The 14,037-nt window shown below is 50.8% G+C and overlaps 1 protein-coding gene and 1 long non-coding RNA gene across 2 annotated transcripts; one reads left to right on the top strand and one right to left on the bottom strand.

Moving 5' to 3' along the window:
- Positions 1-450: 450 nt before the first annotated feature.
- On the bottom strand, positions 451-2,922 carry LOC100909236 (uncharacterized). The gene is made up of 4 exons (XR_001951223.1): positions 2,733-2,922; positions 1,055-1,207; positions 830-934; positions 451-664 (listed from the first exon to the last, which is right to left on the bottom strand). It is a non-coding gene; the product is annotated as an uncharacterized LOC100909236 (long non-coding RNA).
- Positions 2,923-5,570: 2,648 nt separating this feature from the next.
- On the top strand, positions 5,571-13,518 carry LOC100906230 (sarcalumenin). The gene is made up of 20 exons (XM_029112486.1): positions 5,571-5,703; positions 7,940-7,981; positions 8,127-8,221; positions 8,330-8,422; positions 8,521-8,830; positions 8,941-9,066; positions 9,180-9,403; positions 9,693-10,788; positions 10,899-10,982; positions 11,105-11,198; positions 11,298-11,412; positions 11,498-11,572; positions 11,757-11,831; positions 11,928-12,024; positions 12,152-12,230; positions 12,362-12,434; positions 12,521-12,634; positions 12,717-12,817; positions 12,933-13,098; positions 13,200-13,518. The coding sequence occupies exons 1-20, from the start codon at positions 5,571-5,573 to the stop codon at positions 13,305-13,307; spliced, it is 3,300 nt and encodes a 1,099-aa protein (XP_028968319.1). The 3' UTR covers positions 13,308-13,518.
- Positions 13,519-14,037: the final 519 nt, after the last annotated feature.

The following is a 14,037-nucleotide window of genomic DNA, read 5'->3' as shown; positions in this document are numbered from 1 at the left end:
GACTAGGTGTGGTGACTCGATGTGGCTTGAGGCCAGTCGACTTCTCCCTCGATGAGCAGAGCATGGCATCTGACTGATAGTCAATTTGCTTGTCCGACCACGCATAACGCGGCGGTAATCGCCCTCCGAGCACTTCACGGCTTTGAGCAAGTACAAACAGCGCAGTAAGTGCGTTCCGACTCGTAATCGGTACCGGTGGAGGCTCCCGCGTAAAGTCGAGAAGCCGAATACACGAGACGTTCTAAATATGATGCTTCCTGGCAATGATAACGAGCCCATGATCGACGATCTATTCAGTAGAAGGGCGCGTCATACTCTCCGCCCACAGTCCAGCTGTCCCATACCGTTTCGCGAAGCGCGACAGAATCACATCGGTTTGAAACTGCGATTCCCGATCGAGACGGAATGCCGACTTCGTCAGACTCAAGTGACCGAATGAATACCGATGACTTGTCTTTATTACCGCCAATTTATTCGATCTCGGGATGGCCCTCCGAGTAGACGGGAGATGGACACATCGTTTTACAGTACACATTTTTCGCAGGAAATGGTGACTCTCTAACAAGGCAGTCTGGTTTCATACTGGCGTGGTTCCGATTGTTCAAGCACGAATGTTGAAGACGCCATGAGTGCCGTGCACGAAGGCATCCAGGAAAGCAAGACCCTGGAAATCCAGACACAAAATTGATCATCACTCGACCACGGACACCTAAGATCAGCCGTCCTATGAAGGCTCGAATCGGCTTTAGCGGATTACGCGCATCAGAATGCTGTCTTCTCGAGTGCCTGAGGCGGAGTCATTCGATTTCCGCGAGACGTTCATACTTACAACAGTGGCCCAGTATTTGGTTTCTTTCGAGCCTGAGGTATTGATGATGGACCAGACGGGCACACCGATGAAAAGGACGAGAGCCACGAAGTGGTACACCTTGAACTGGAAGTGCAATCATGTCAAACGGGACTTCACCCTATCAATGAATGTTCATGTCATGTCGAGACTTGATGAATCGAATGATCGACATCAACATATACGAGCCTGGATCCGCATACTCACGTAGAAAGTTCCCTCAGTTCCACTTCCAGACAGCAGAAGGGAAAGGAGGATGAGTATACCGTTCGCGAAGAACAGGAACGCCGTGTACTGCAGCCATCTCATGGGGTCTCCGGCAAAGTTATAGGCCAGGGAGAACACGACGACTCCCAAGAGCTGAAATTAGAGGAAATCCACTCAGTGTCTCAAAATTTCCAGCTTTGATAGCATCTTTTGTTTTGATAGATGGATAGCTCCCGGGATCATCGACGTGAACTGTAGAATGCCTTTATCGAATAAGATCAAATGTTATCACGGCGCGACTTGAGGACAAGCGAAAGCAGGGACCTAGGATTATAGAGGCGTCCGGTCTATCGCTCGCTGATTCAGCTTCCGATAGTCGTTCGAAAGCTGTTCCCCGAATCGAACCTACGACAGCGGTCTTAGGCCTACCCTAAAAGGGATGGGTGTGGTCTTCCCTGGCCTCTGAACCCGCTCAGGGAACGGAGAGCGTAAAGAAAGAACACTGGCTGCCTCTGAACATGATGGTGGATAAGAGCTCGCGGTTCTTTGTTTTCCATATGCGGACCTTGGAATATGAGCCCTTGAGGAAAACAAGAGATGCGTGGAATAGAACTCCGCCGGTAACGAGATGGCGACTTCAAGTCTATGAGCCTTGTCGAGTATGAATTATCCTCGAAATCTTCCAAGTTTTGCAAGCGATTATTTATACCCGAATGGTTTCATGAGTTGAGCTTGATGCGCGTGGAGCCGGGCACACGGCGAGCACACGCTGAGCGGAGACTTTCGCTTCAGGCAGAATCCGACGAGCTTTCGCCGATCGTACACCATACGTGGGCGGTCCGGCGAAGCTCAACACAACAACGACGGCGCCGAGCGCCAGAAACGTCAACAACGAACAGCGCCGTTCCGTGGAGAATACCTTTTACGGCGGACAAGCGTCCGGCATAGCGTCGGAGACGATTCCGGCGATGGCGAAATGCCGAAAATACTTAATTGTCAGTTGCTGTCCGGATTGGGCTGCTTCAGTGGGGTACATCATGAAAGGAGACCTTGGCATTGATACCTACTGCGATCCGTGTCGCTGCTTTGATGCTTTCATCGCGTCAGGAAATTCGCTCGAAAGCCGCTCTGACGCCGACGCCGACGTGGGTGCGGTTCACAACGAAGGCAACGAGCGAAATGACGCCGTAGCATCCCAATGCCAACAGTTCCGAAGATCACTCATGAGCGTCAAGGAACCGAAACTACAGTGAAATGCGCGAAAATCAGCGAGGGATGGACTCGAATATCCCTACAGCCGCTGGTTCAGAATTTCAAGGAAATCGCCGCGATCTATGCAGTCCATCTTCCGGCAATGTGGTCCAGTGTAAAGGTAGAGATTCGAATGGCATTCTTGTCACGGGAGTCAGCGCGAAGCGGTACAAACGGAGCGATGACGAAGTCGCCGATTCGGAGTGTCAAAACAATTCGCCCTCGACCACTCAACAGGTCCGTCGCGCCGCGCGCATATGTCATTCCGTGAGAGCGGGAGAAACTATCTTACTCCCAAGCAAGCACAGGAACGAGTATTCGGATTCGGCCACTCTTGTTTCCAGAGGATGGTCTCAATAAGCTTTTCTGCACACGGATATTGAGCAAAGAATAATGGAAGTCACGATAAGGATCGGTGTACGCTTACGATTTGAAGGATGGTCAAGAGACCGCTCCTCGAAGTCAATTGGTCGATATGCATGGTCACTGGGCGTTCTCGATGCTACCGAAGATCCTTCCACAGAATCGTTGACTGGCTGACTGACAGCTACGAGAGACGGACCGTCGGTGTAACTATATGGCCAGCGCGCAGTTCGCGGTTCGGCTCAGCCGTGTTTGTGCTACGGCGGCGAAAGTGGCGAGAACTACGCCCAAGGGAGAGGGAATGTCGCCTATTCACCCAGCTTGTATTGCTGAAGTCATCGAAACCCGGACAGATGATGCTCTCGGAAGGCGGATTCCGGGAAACTGCAACAGAGTACCGAATTCTCAGGGATGTTGGCGCTCTATCCCCTTCTCTACAACATATGATTCGCTCGCGAATCTACTCGGTCTCGGGTTCTCTCCTTCACAAAAGAGCCTCTATTGCGAACTATTCGAAACGTCCAGTGGGAGTGCCACCGATCACCGTCGGAAATTCGGATGAGAAGGACAGCATCCGAATTTCCTTGCCGCTGAAATCATTCGGGATCATTATGAATTGATGGAATTTCCCCACGCTCCCTGTTCTGATGAGCGGCTCAGATGGAGAAATCTGAAATCCTTGACGGGCAACAGCACCGGTGGCTCGCACAAGGCGTATTCTTGATCGCGAACCTGATGGAGAAAGCCTCTGGGCGTGGTTGGTGCCGTAAAGTCTCGTAGCCAAGAGAGACGTCCCGGGATTGGATGCGCCACTCAGCCGACTGGTCAGCCTCCGAGGAGGCACGCAGAGTACGTTGTTCCTATCTGTGCGACGCCCCATGGCTTCCGGAGCCTTCTCGGTTTATGTCAAGGTCGGGTCGGCAGACATTCATGACGTACAGCCTACTTTGCGAGTCGTTGAATTCAATGAGCTTTATTCAGCCAAGAGACCTTCTGTGTATTATCGCGGACCCGGTTATCTGACGATTCTCCCAGAGGATTTTTGAGGAGTCTCGTCTGCCTCTCAGGATACTCGCGATTGGAATGCACTCAAACTTGGTCAGACTAAGCATCTGTGTGTCTTCGGGTATGACCCGAACTATCCCCGGAGTCAAATATCCGGAAGACCTCTGTACCCGTTGAGGGACCGCTAGATCCATCGGTGATTCCAGTCCGTGGGAATTCTCCCGTCCCAGTCCCGGAATGAAATTCGACTGCTGCGGAGGCCTGGAGCGGTGGAATGTTCCGCCATTGACTCACAGGGAGTCCGGCTTAGGAAGAATCTCGAGCGTCGCTCCTCGTATTACGTCAATGACCGCAAGCAGGAAAGCGGGACCGGAAAACTTGGCTCGCTCCCAAGATTCCTGGGCGGTCGATCAGCACTGAGCTGATACACGCCTTCGGCTCTTTCTCCCATCTTCCCCTAGAGCTATCCTAATGCGCTACCTGGGGAAGACTCGAGTGCATAGAAGACGGAAGAAGTTCGCTGGCCAGCTCGGCTCGTAGAACTCTGTCGTCAGAATTGCTCACGACGATCTCAGACGAACCGCCACTCGTGATCTCAGGAATCTGCCTTTCATGGGAAGTGTCGCGAAATCCCTAAAGCCGGCTCAGACGGCGCAATCGCGAGATTGAATCTCCATCTGGAACGCGAGAGTAACGATAACGCCCAAGATGAACATGAGGCTCCGGAAGTTAGTTCAGTATCTGGGCTCGTACTCTCGAGCAGATAAGTTCGCGGCAATCCGATCTATAGTTTTCGCAAGCCTATCCGGCTCGACCAGAGGCAAGCAGGTTCGACCCGTCAGAGCGATTATTTGGCTGTCCCTTGAGCTGCTATCTAATCCAACTGGATTGAGTCGGGTCCCCCACGAGTGACGAACAATGAGCGTCGTATCCGCGTCACCTAGGCCAATCTTGTAATCTCGCTCGTACGATATCGACCGCTCCGAAAAGATAGAGATTATGAAGTATCGAATGCCTGGATCAGCGGTCCGTCACGAGAAATTCAAGGGAGATCAAGTCCGGCAGGAAAACAAACTGCGAGCCACCAATTCGGATAATGGGGCTGAGCATGCTCATTGGCAGGGGTTGAGTCTCCTCTTCGGGAATGTGGAGACTTAATCCGCGAAAGCCCATGTACAGTAGACTCCACTTAATGGGACCACATCGGGACCAAGCCATCTCGGGCCCAATAAGCTGGTGCTTCGACTATCCGGGGTGATTTTCACTAGAAAACGTTGTTCGGGGATCCGGATTCCGGTCCAATTAAGCGAAGGGTCCGATTATCCGTTGGTCTCGTTGAGTGGAGTTCACTGTACTTGCTCGTAGCGGTGGGTTCTCAGGGATCCCTCTTCCGAGCGTCGCACCAAGGAATGCGAGAACTGGGTTTCAAAGATGCGCTCGGAGGAGATCAGCCTTGCGTACTGCGCGATCCCCTCGTCATCCGCGCAGCCACGCAATGCGGAAGCGGATCCATATGATTTCGACCACTCGCGTGCCGTATCGGGAATCCCCGCGGGGCCTTTTTCCGGTGATGCGGATCCTTGAAGAAATTCCGTGGCGCCTTTCGATGTCAGAGCTCAGGACTAATAACCTTCCGGAGTCTCGCTTTTCTTCGGGAGATGAATCCTCTGAGGATCTTCCCGACGCCAGCAAACTCGATGGCACTCCTCGCAACCTCCTCTCAGTACCTTCCTGCTCGGCTGCCTGCTTTCTTCCTACCTACCCGAGTGAACGAGCGGCGGTGTCAGCCGGTCGGACCCTGCTGGTGTCGGACAGTCGTCGTCTGAGTGCGCGGGTAGAGGGACCTGTGTTCTCCGAGGGACTTTGACTCCCAACAGATCAAAGCCGGACCGGGACTATGTCTTCGAGACGCAGGAGTTCCCTTGTAGCTGTCCATGCTGATAAGGGCAAACAGGAGGGCAGTGTGCCGTTGAGCGGCATACTCATCCTCCTGATGGTGGTTGCCGGAATCGCCGCCGTCTGGATAAATGGTGAGTCAGTCCGCCATTATCTTCGAGTTCTCAGGAGGGCTCGTGCTACATCGGCGATGGTATCGACGCACGAGTCAATGGAACGAGCCGATTCTCGAACATCAGACGAGCATGCTAAATCGCTTCGAAGTCTCCGTGTTTGAAGACCGATTACAGTAGGGGACTTTTGATCTCAATCGACGGGTCGTCGTCGGGGAACTCCCTCATGAGCTCTTCGGCCATTGACCATTATTCCTCGTCGGTGATCAGCAACAATGAGAATCGTCGTCGAACAGTGTAGACACTCGGTGTCGGACATCTGATTTGTTTCTTTCGGATTGTTTTCGTTAGATGAAGATATTGAAGGAAAAAAGTCTTTGTTCCTTGCGTGGAAAACGATAGCTCATCTGATCGCTGAGAAGTTTACCTTGCGAAGCGCAGTACTCGAAATTTGTACCTGAGATGAGCCTGGAAGGAGGTCAGCATTCGACCTTGAACGAGAGAGTCGGACCAGAACGCTTCGCGCAGACTGGGCTTAGGGGCCGGCATTCGCTGCTTCGGAAATAGACCTGGACCCATGAATGTCGGAGATGCCCAGGCGCGGTGCGAAGCTGAGACGCCTAGATGGCGCTCACCTGTTTTGGATAACAAATTATTCGAGACGGTCCATAACGAGTCGCCGGAGAGTAACGATTGTTTCCGGACAAGAAAGGCGAGAACCCCAGCGCCCATTCCCTTGACAGACCGTAGTCATTTCTGAATTCGACTTGGTACGGAAATTCTTTTTTATACAGATACTTCCCCTAGTGACACGAGCATATGACGTGATCACGCTCATAGAGCTTCTCGCGATTTGATGTCTCCGCACTCCGCACCAATCATAGTCTAGGACACTCACATTGTTTCTATTCTAGACAACTGTCCTAACCACACTGATGAGTAACCGGGGTGCTCTCCTTTGCAGAGTTTTATCCTGGCGATTATGATTGAGAGGCTCAATGATTGAATGGGCTGGAGGACGAAACGAAGCAAAGGAGAGCGGGCCCCTGGACTCTACACACAACAAATTCATCACCTCCCACCAACTCTCCTGTATCCTGGTCTTGGCGGCTTGGAGTTTCCGGATACCACTCCAGCGACATCGTCGATCTTGCGCTCGAAATGAGCTAGCAAGTCGAAGACGTTTGTCGGAGTTCTGCGTCCGGGAATTCCAACTGCTCCTCATAACAGTCAGTCATTTACTCATGACGTTGTCGCATAAATATACATCATGTGACATTCTTATCGAATATGCACTTAGACTTGTAGATCGAATCGTGTGAATAAAGTTGTTTGCTACGGTTTTATATGAAAATGAGAAAGCGTTCTCAGCTCGGGATTTCGCTATTATTTGTATTTCCGTACCGCTCCAGACTGATCGGCGACGAACTGGAAAGCCTTGAGTGACCCACACTGACGTTCTTTTCGACGCATAGATTTCTCCAGGCCCCAAAATCAGTGGGATGCATCATCGTAACCTTGTGGACGAGACAGATTTCATGAAGGAGATCCTCTCAAGTGTTCGGCTTCCGCACAGCTCGGGAACCATCAAATCAATGCGTTGAGTCTAAATCAGTCAGAGTGATTCAATACAGGATCACTGACCTGTATTGAATCACACGAATTCTGCCCCAGACATATATCGTATCTCCCGATATATGTCTGGGCTCATGAGATTTCCGTAAGAAAAATATGGGGCGGTCGTCCCGCTAGATGGCACGAGCTTCATTTCGTAGGCTCATTCTGCCCACGAAGCTCGCTGCTGTCCCCTCGATTGACGAATCCCAGGCGACCGGAGTGTATCCGATCGCGATACGGCGAATCGATCAGTTTCGGAAGGCAGAGAATCTCTCCGGTAGAATATGGTTCATCATCAGCGGGGCAAGAACACTGGGAAATGAGCGGTTTCATGACCATAAGGTTTTCGTGGCTTGATTGCGGCGAGATCTCGATTGTATATCAGAAAATGCTCGTGATCTGGCTGGGCGTTGATGGATACCCTAGAGACTTTGGACAAATAGCAACGGGGGTTTTCCAAATATTGTATGCTACGATCGGAATCGGCAGAATAAAGGGTCTCCATATCATCGAGGGCAAACCTAGGTAAATGATATGTTCGTATGAGATGGGGCCGGCTTCTCTCGAAAGTTGAATTCCTCGATTACTTCGGTCGGGCGGCATCTAGCCAGCGATAATAAGCGTTTGACATTCTTTGCAGAATTCACAATTAGCGCGGAAGATCTCGGCCCAACCACTTTATGTGAGTCCGAGACATAGATGAAGCCATTCAGACTCCGAATCCCTCATATGGATGGGGGCCAAGTTCAGAATGAAGATCAGGCCGCTGAAGAGAGAGCCGTCAAGGCTCAGCAGACTCGAGGATCAATACTCTTTTTCCGTTCTAGACCGAACTGGCAAAGCTCGCAAAGCGGGAGGTCGAAAGCTGCATCAATTTCTTTGCGTGGGTGCCACTTCGTTGAGAGACTGCGAATGCGACAAGGTCAGGTTCTGTGTTAATTGGAGGTCGCTGCAGTAATTACATCCCCTGCGTCTATTCATATCTCGGAGTACCTACTTGATCTCGTATAAACAATACTCCTTTAAATAGGTCGTTTCTGACGCGCTACATGACTACGTCGAGAAACACACGATACGAGACGATGACTCGGAAGAAGAGATCAGAGCCAAGAAACCGAAAGGGGTAATACCTGCTTCTTCGCCAACGCTTCCCGAATTTCTTCCTGGTTGTAGAGCCACGGCGATTCTTCGGCAGATAATAAGTGGAAGTCTACCTTCCAGACCAAAATTACAAAAACTCCAAAAGTTCCTGAGCCGAAGAAATCCGCTTTCGACGACCCGGTTCCCGTTGTCAAAAAAGTTGAGAAACGAGAAATCAGAGAGGAGCCTCCTAAAATAGATAAAGAGCCACCCGTCGCGAAGCGGCCTGCGAAGGAAGCGAATAAACAGGCAGCACCCCAACCCGCTGCCCCCACGAAACCTTCGAAGGCCTCAGTCCCCGCCCCAGTACCTCCCAGAGTCGTTCAGAAGAAAGCTCCAAAGCCCGAGATCGTCGAATCCGAAGAGGAGGAATCAGATAGCGGGATTGAAGGTAAGCGGGTAAGATTTCGGTGTTGTCGAGGGAGTCCGAGACATGTTTTCTTAGTGTATCGAGTATCGAGTAATCGCTGGAACCTTGAGATCTGTATCTTGAATTTGAAGATAGCGCCGAAGAGCTAGCTGATAGTGAGGAGGACGATGGAACCACGGAGGATCAAAGCGAAGAAGAAGACGAGACCGCTGAAGACGAGTCCGGAGAAGCGGCTGGGAGCGACGAAGGTTCAAAAGGTGATTCCACGGCAAACACCGATTGAGCAAACACTTATAATGAGTTTCCCCGTTTGAGCAAGTATCTAGATCACCCGATTGGCTCGGAGTGAAAATGAAACTGATTCTTGCAGAAAGCGGTGGAGACGATGAAACGTCGGAAGAGGATTCGGCGCATGCCACTCTAGAGGTCGCGAGCACCGAAGAAGAAGACTCAGTCGGAAGCGCCGCCGCTTCTGAGGAGTCAACCGAGGAAGACGACGCGGACCTTATAGAGACTTTTGCCGAAGACTCATCGGACGAAGCTTCGGAAGAGCCAGATGACTACGACGACCAGGATGATGACACCAGTGTAGAGGTGAATCAATCATTAATTGATTATTTGGCGATAGCGGTATCAGTCGATGGATGAACTGACAGCACCACATCAGCTGACTCTCGGCAAGCCGACCCTTGACGTTAATGAGCCGGTTACCACTGCGGAAGTCCCTCTCTGATGACCTAATTATCCTTTATGATTCGGGGAATGAGTCCGACGATGCAGATTCTCCATTCTCGCGATCATTGTGCATAACTTAGGGGAGGGCTCGTCGTCCATAGATCGGTTCGGAAATTTTCTCAACAGTGAGAGTTCCGTATTTCCCCAGGAGTCGGCCGAAGAGGACGACTCCGGAATTCCAGGCGAGGAGAGTGAATCCGGGGAAGCTGGAGAAATTTCTGAGTCGATAGACGAAAGCAAAGAAGATGCCTCAGATGAAACCGGAGAAGTGTCGGCGGAAGCGTCACCTGGGGGCCTGGGGGTCGAAGAATCCGATGAAAAATCCACGGAAGAGCCAGAAGGCAGTGATCGAGAATCAGATGAAGACGTGACTGACGAAGACTCTGAGGAGGATTCAGAAGGAGCATCTCAGGAAGCCGAATCGGAAGAGGAAAGTGCTTCCGAGGATACGTCTGCCGAGAGCTCTGAGGAAGGAAAGAATTCAGACGAGGACGAATCCGGAGAAGGGGAATACACCACTGAGAGCTCGGGAACGGAAGAAGCTTCTGCAGTGGATGATGATTCGGATGCTTCTGACGAATCAGGAAGCGACGCCTCCGAAGAGGATAAATCCGCAGAAGTTGGTGACGAGGATACCGGGGTATCGGTAGAAGAAAATGGTTCCGAGGAAGATGACGAATCCGAGGAGGGAGATTCGTCGGGAGAGGCGTCCTCGGAGGCCACCGAGGAAGACGAAGAGGATGAGTCGTCAGAAGAAGATGCGAGCTCAGAGGAGGAAGATTCAGAGGAGGAGTCCGAGGAGCAGGACTCTGGAATAGAAGGGAGCGACGAGGAAGCCTCTGAAGAAGAGGGATCTGAAGAAACTGAGGACGAGTCCGAAGAAGCATCGGAAGAATCCGAGCAAGACGAAACAGCGGAAGAGTCCGAGGAATCGGAGCCTGATGAGTCTGCCGAAAGCAGTGAAGAGGAACAGGAGCCCGAACCCGTCGTAATTACCAAACCGAAGAAAGGAAGCAAACAACCGAAGGAAGCACCCATACCCAAAGTGGTCCTCGATGGCGTCCGCGATCGCAGTCACATCGCGGAAGCTCTGGGCTTCTCAAAGATCGGTACTCAAGATGATGTCAAGGAGGAGAAACTCATTCAACAAATTCTCAAGGACATAAAGAAAGCCGCTACCGATTCCATCAAACCTCTGGAGAAGGACTTCAAGTTCAGCGATATCAGTCAACGCGTTCTGGGAGGTGGGTTCCGCCGCTTAAAACTCAAAGAATCGTCGTTTTGTTAGATGAGGTGGATAGGTCGTGACCGACTTGATTCTCTCAGATAGTAATTAGCCCTGTCTCTCTCGCAGACGCCGAGATATTCAACAAGCCCATGGCCCTCTTCTTGGGACCGTGGTCGTCTGGGAAATCGACAGCTATCAACTATCTTTTGGGTACGTCGTTTGTGCCGTGCAGAATATGTAGAGCGCGATGGCAGATTCCTCTCGTCATTGTGTCCTCGAATGAGCGACTGATTCCCTCTTGAGCCCTGATGATACGTATCGTCGTATTCCAGGCACTCACGGTACTCGGGCTGCTCTAAAGACTGGACCCCAGCCGACCGATTCGTTTTTCACAGTTCTGCACCACAACGAGGAGGGGATCGTGCGGTTAGACGGATTTCGTGCTCTTATGACTACCGTCTCTCATTTTCAATTAGACGTTATTATATACAATACCGACGATCCACCTGATCGTTCTCATTAAAGGGAAAGCGGTCTGCAAATGGCAGGCGACTCGTCGTTTTCGGGCGTGAATAAATTCGGTTCGGCGTTCCTCTCTCATTTCCGAGGCATCGGATTGAACCATCCCCTCCTAAAGAAGGTCAGTGTACAATCTATACAAGGTTTTGGTCTGAGTCCTCGATCTGGGGACTGCTCAAGATACCTTAGCTGATACATCATTCAAGGTCATGATCGTGGACACACCTGGGATCATCGATGGTCGACGATTCAAGGACTTCCCACTGCACGATGTATTCCAGGTAGGAAATGCCAGTGTATGAGATTAGTGCTACCGATGTTAAAATAAACATCTCTCCGGCAATCGATAGTCTATCGACATTGTCTCGGTCGGGAGCTCTCTGGCCGTCCGCAAGCTACGAGTGCCGTTCCTGCCTTGTACCACTGCCTCAGGGAATAAGAGAAACTCCCGCTCCCGCATTGCAGTGGTTCATCGACAGAGCTGACGCAATCTACGTTATGTTTGATCCATCTAAGTTGGAGATTGGTCTGGATATGAAGGTAGGTCCTCGAGACGGAGTCGTGCAAACGGTGTCCGCGGTGATATTTATCTTTCGTATCATCAAGAGCTGTGAACGAACGAGCAATTGAACTCAGACCTTGTTGGATCAACTGCGTGGGAGGGAAGAGCAAACTCGATTCCTCTTGAACAAAGGCGACCTCGTCGAAGCATCCGACGTAATGCGCGTCACAGGTCAGTTCCAGGGCGCCATCCTCATCCGAAGTCATCTACATATGAACCATGAAGCGAACGCTCATTGATGAGGGAGCTCTCGTCCATCAGCTATCAGGTTCCGGTGTCTAATGAAATGGTCTTCCAGGTCAACTTCTCTGGAATGTGGCACCCCTCTTCGGATCCTCGGATGCACCTATCATATACACAGTTTCTATGATAAGCAGGTGAGGAAATGAAAAGAAAAGATGAAATTTCCCTTTGATGTCTTTTTTCAGCACTCTCAGAAGTCGGGTTCTCTCCAAAACTCTCGAATCCTGCCAGGAGCCTTCTGAATTATTATCGGAATTTCTTCCAGACCATATCTACCGGGTAGTCCGATGGAGTACTTCCAGGACCAAGAAGAAGAGTTTTTGCGTCATCTCAGAGAAGTCAGCCCCCCCCCCTCCCATATGGAAAGTCAGACGATTCCTTTATCCACTTGATTCGATTCCCCTTTGAAACGAATTCCTTTCAGGTCATGGAAGAGAGGGTTGAGAACACAATCACCTATGCACGTCGCCATGCGGTTCGAGTCCGGAATCATGCCAAATTGGTCGACTGTTATCTGGAGGCATACTACAAGAACAAGGTGATCGAACTTCCGATTCTATTGCGCCCGCTGTCGCATGCACTCCGGGAGGAGCCCGCTAACGCCGGCTCTCTCGAAACAGGGGATGTTTGGTAATAAGAAGAAGGTCGCGGAGCAAATTATCAAGGATCCTGCGAAATACAGCATATTTGACACGATCTCTCAAAGCAAGAACATTTCCAAGTGAGTTTTTTCCAAATGAGTCGGATATAATCGAGGGGGATCGGACAGCTCAAGATTCGATTTCCCTCGCTTGCGCCCCCTACCTCGCTGATGCTATTTTCGGCGCGCCATCCAGGTACGATCTGCTAGAGCCCGAGGACTACGCGGCATTCTTCAAGCTGAATCCACTGCCAGAATTTTCAAGATTGAAGGATCTCTGTGGGTATGTCAAGGGATGTCCGATCGACAAACTGGATCGAGTCATTGCTTACAATCTGCCACAACTCCTAAAGAAATACCAAGTACGTCACCTCTATTCGGAGCTCGGGAAGCTCCTGCTGCTAGAGTGCATGTGTGTCACTGTCGATAGTCTGGCGCATAATTCCCATGTCCTGGATTTTAGGAGAAATCGTCAGTCTTCCATGACTCGGAGGAGGACAAGGATCAGTCGAGAGCGCAGGTGAAGGTTCCGACGAAGAGTAAATCGAAAGGAAAATCTAAATCTCGATAGGCTACCTGGAAGTGGAGCTAGAGATTCCAATGGGACTACCAAGAGCTTCGAGACTTCTTCCGGCTGGATATCGAACATCATGAAATCTGAGAGTGCGTTGAGAAATTCTGCGCTCGTCTTCGTTTTCGTAAAATATCGCTTGCTGTTTTCGATCCATTTCCTTGCTCGAACGACAACGGCCTCCATATCCCTCGAAGCTGAGGATATCCCTTGCTCGTAACGTCGTGCTGACGTCAGACAAACATCTGATAGCCTTCTTCTTGAAAGCATTCCATTGCTGCCGCTCAGACTCCCGGCATCGCTATTGGAAGTGCTCAAGGCGTCCGTACCTTCGGTACAGCGGATGACAAGGATCAAGTCAAATCGGGTTGTGTACATTCAGGAGGAAAAGCGTGTCAAAATTCTCTACACAACGATTTCAATAGTTGACCGAGGAGCCTGATTTTTTTATTTAATATTTGTCTCCGGACACGACTCGTCGTCGATTCATGAAATATGAAATCGATGCGGGACCGCGGTCTCGGTTACATAGCGAATGAATGGAATAAATTTTGGATGGACCTAGCCTCACACAGTTTCCTTATTCGTCGGGAATAAAAAGTTCCCGGACTCACACCGTGTCAGCTCGTGGAGCATACACTCCAGAATTCAATTTGAAAACTCGTTTACTGGAGCATTTTTCGTCAACTCGCAAGATCGATAGATACTCGTGATGGGCTCCGTCCGAAAT

Source organism: Galendromus occidentalis, unplaced genomic scaffold, assembly GCF_000255335.2.
Source record: "Galendromus occidentalis unplaced genomic scaffold, Mocc_1.1 scf7180000077511, whole genome shotgun sequence".
Lineage (NCBI taxonomy): Eukaryota > Metazoa > Arthropoda > Arachnida > Mesostigmata > Phytoseiidae > Galendromus > Galendromus occidentalis.
This window is presented reverse-complemented; position numbering and strand designations above follow the sequence as displayed.

Excerpts from the sequence above, each read along its gene's own strand:
- LOC100906230 (XM_029112486.1), top strand. The coding sequence starts at position 5,571 with ATGTCTTCGAGACGCAGGAGTTCCCTTGTAGCTGTCCATGCTGATAAG. Across the intron at positions 5,704-7,939 it reads CGCCGCCGTCTGGATAAATG|AATTCACAATTAGCGCGGAA; the intron begins GTGAGTCAGTCC and ends CATTCTTTGCAG. Across the intron at positions 12,231-12,361 it reads ACAGTTTCTATGATAAGCAG|ACCATATCTACCGGGTAGTC; the intron begins GTGAGGAAATGA and ends AATTTCTTCCAG.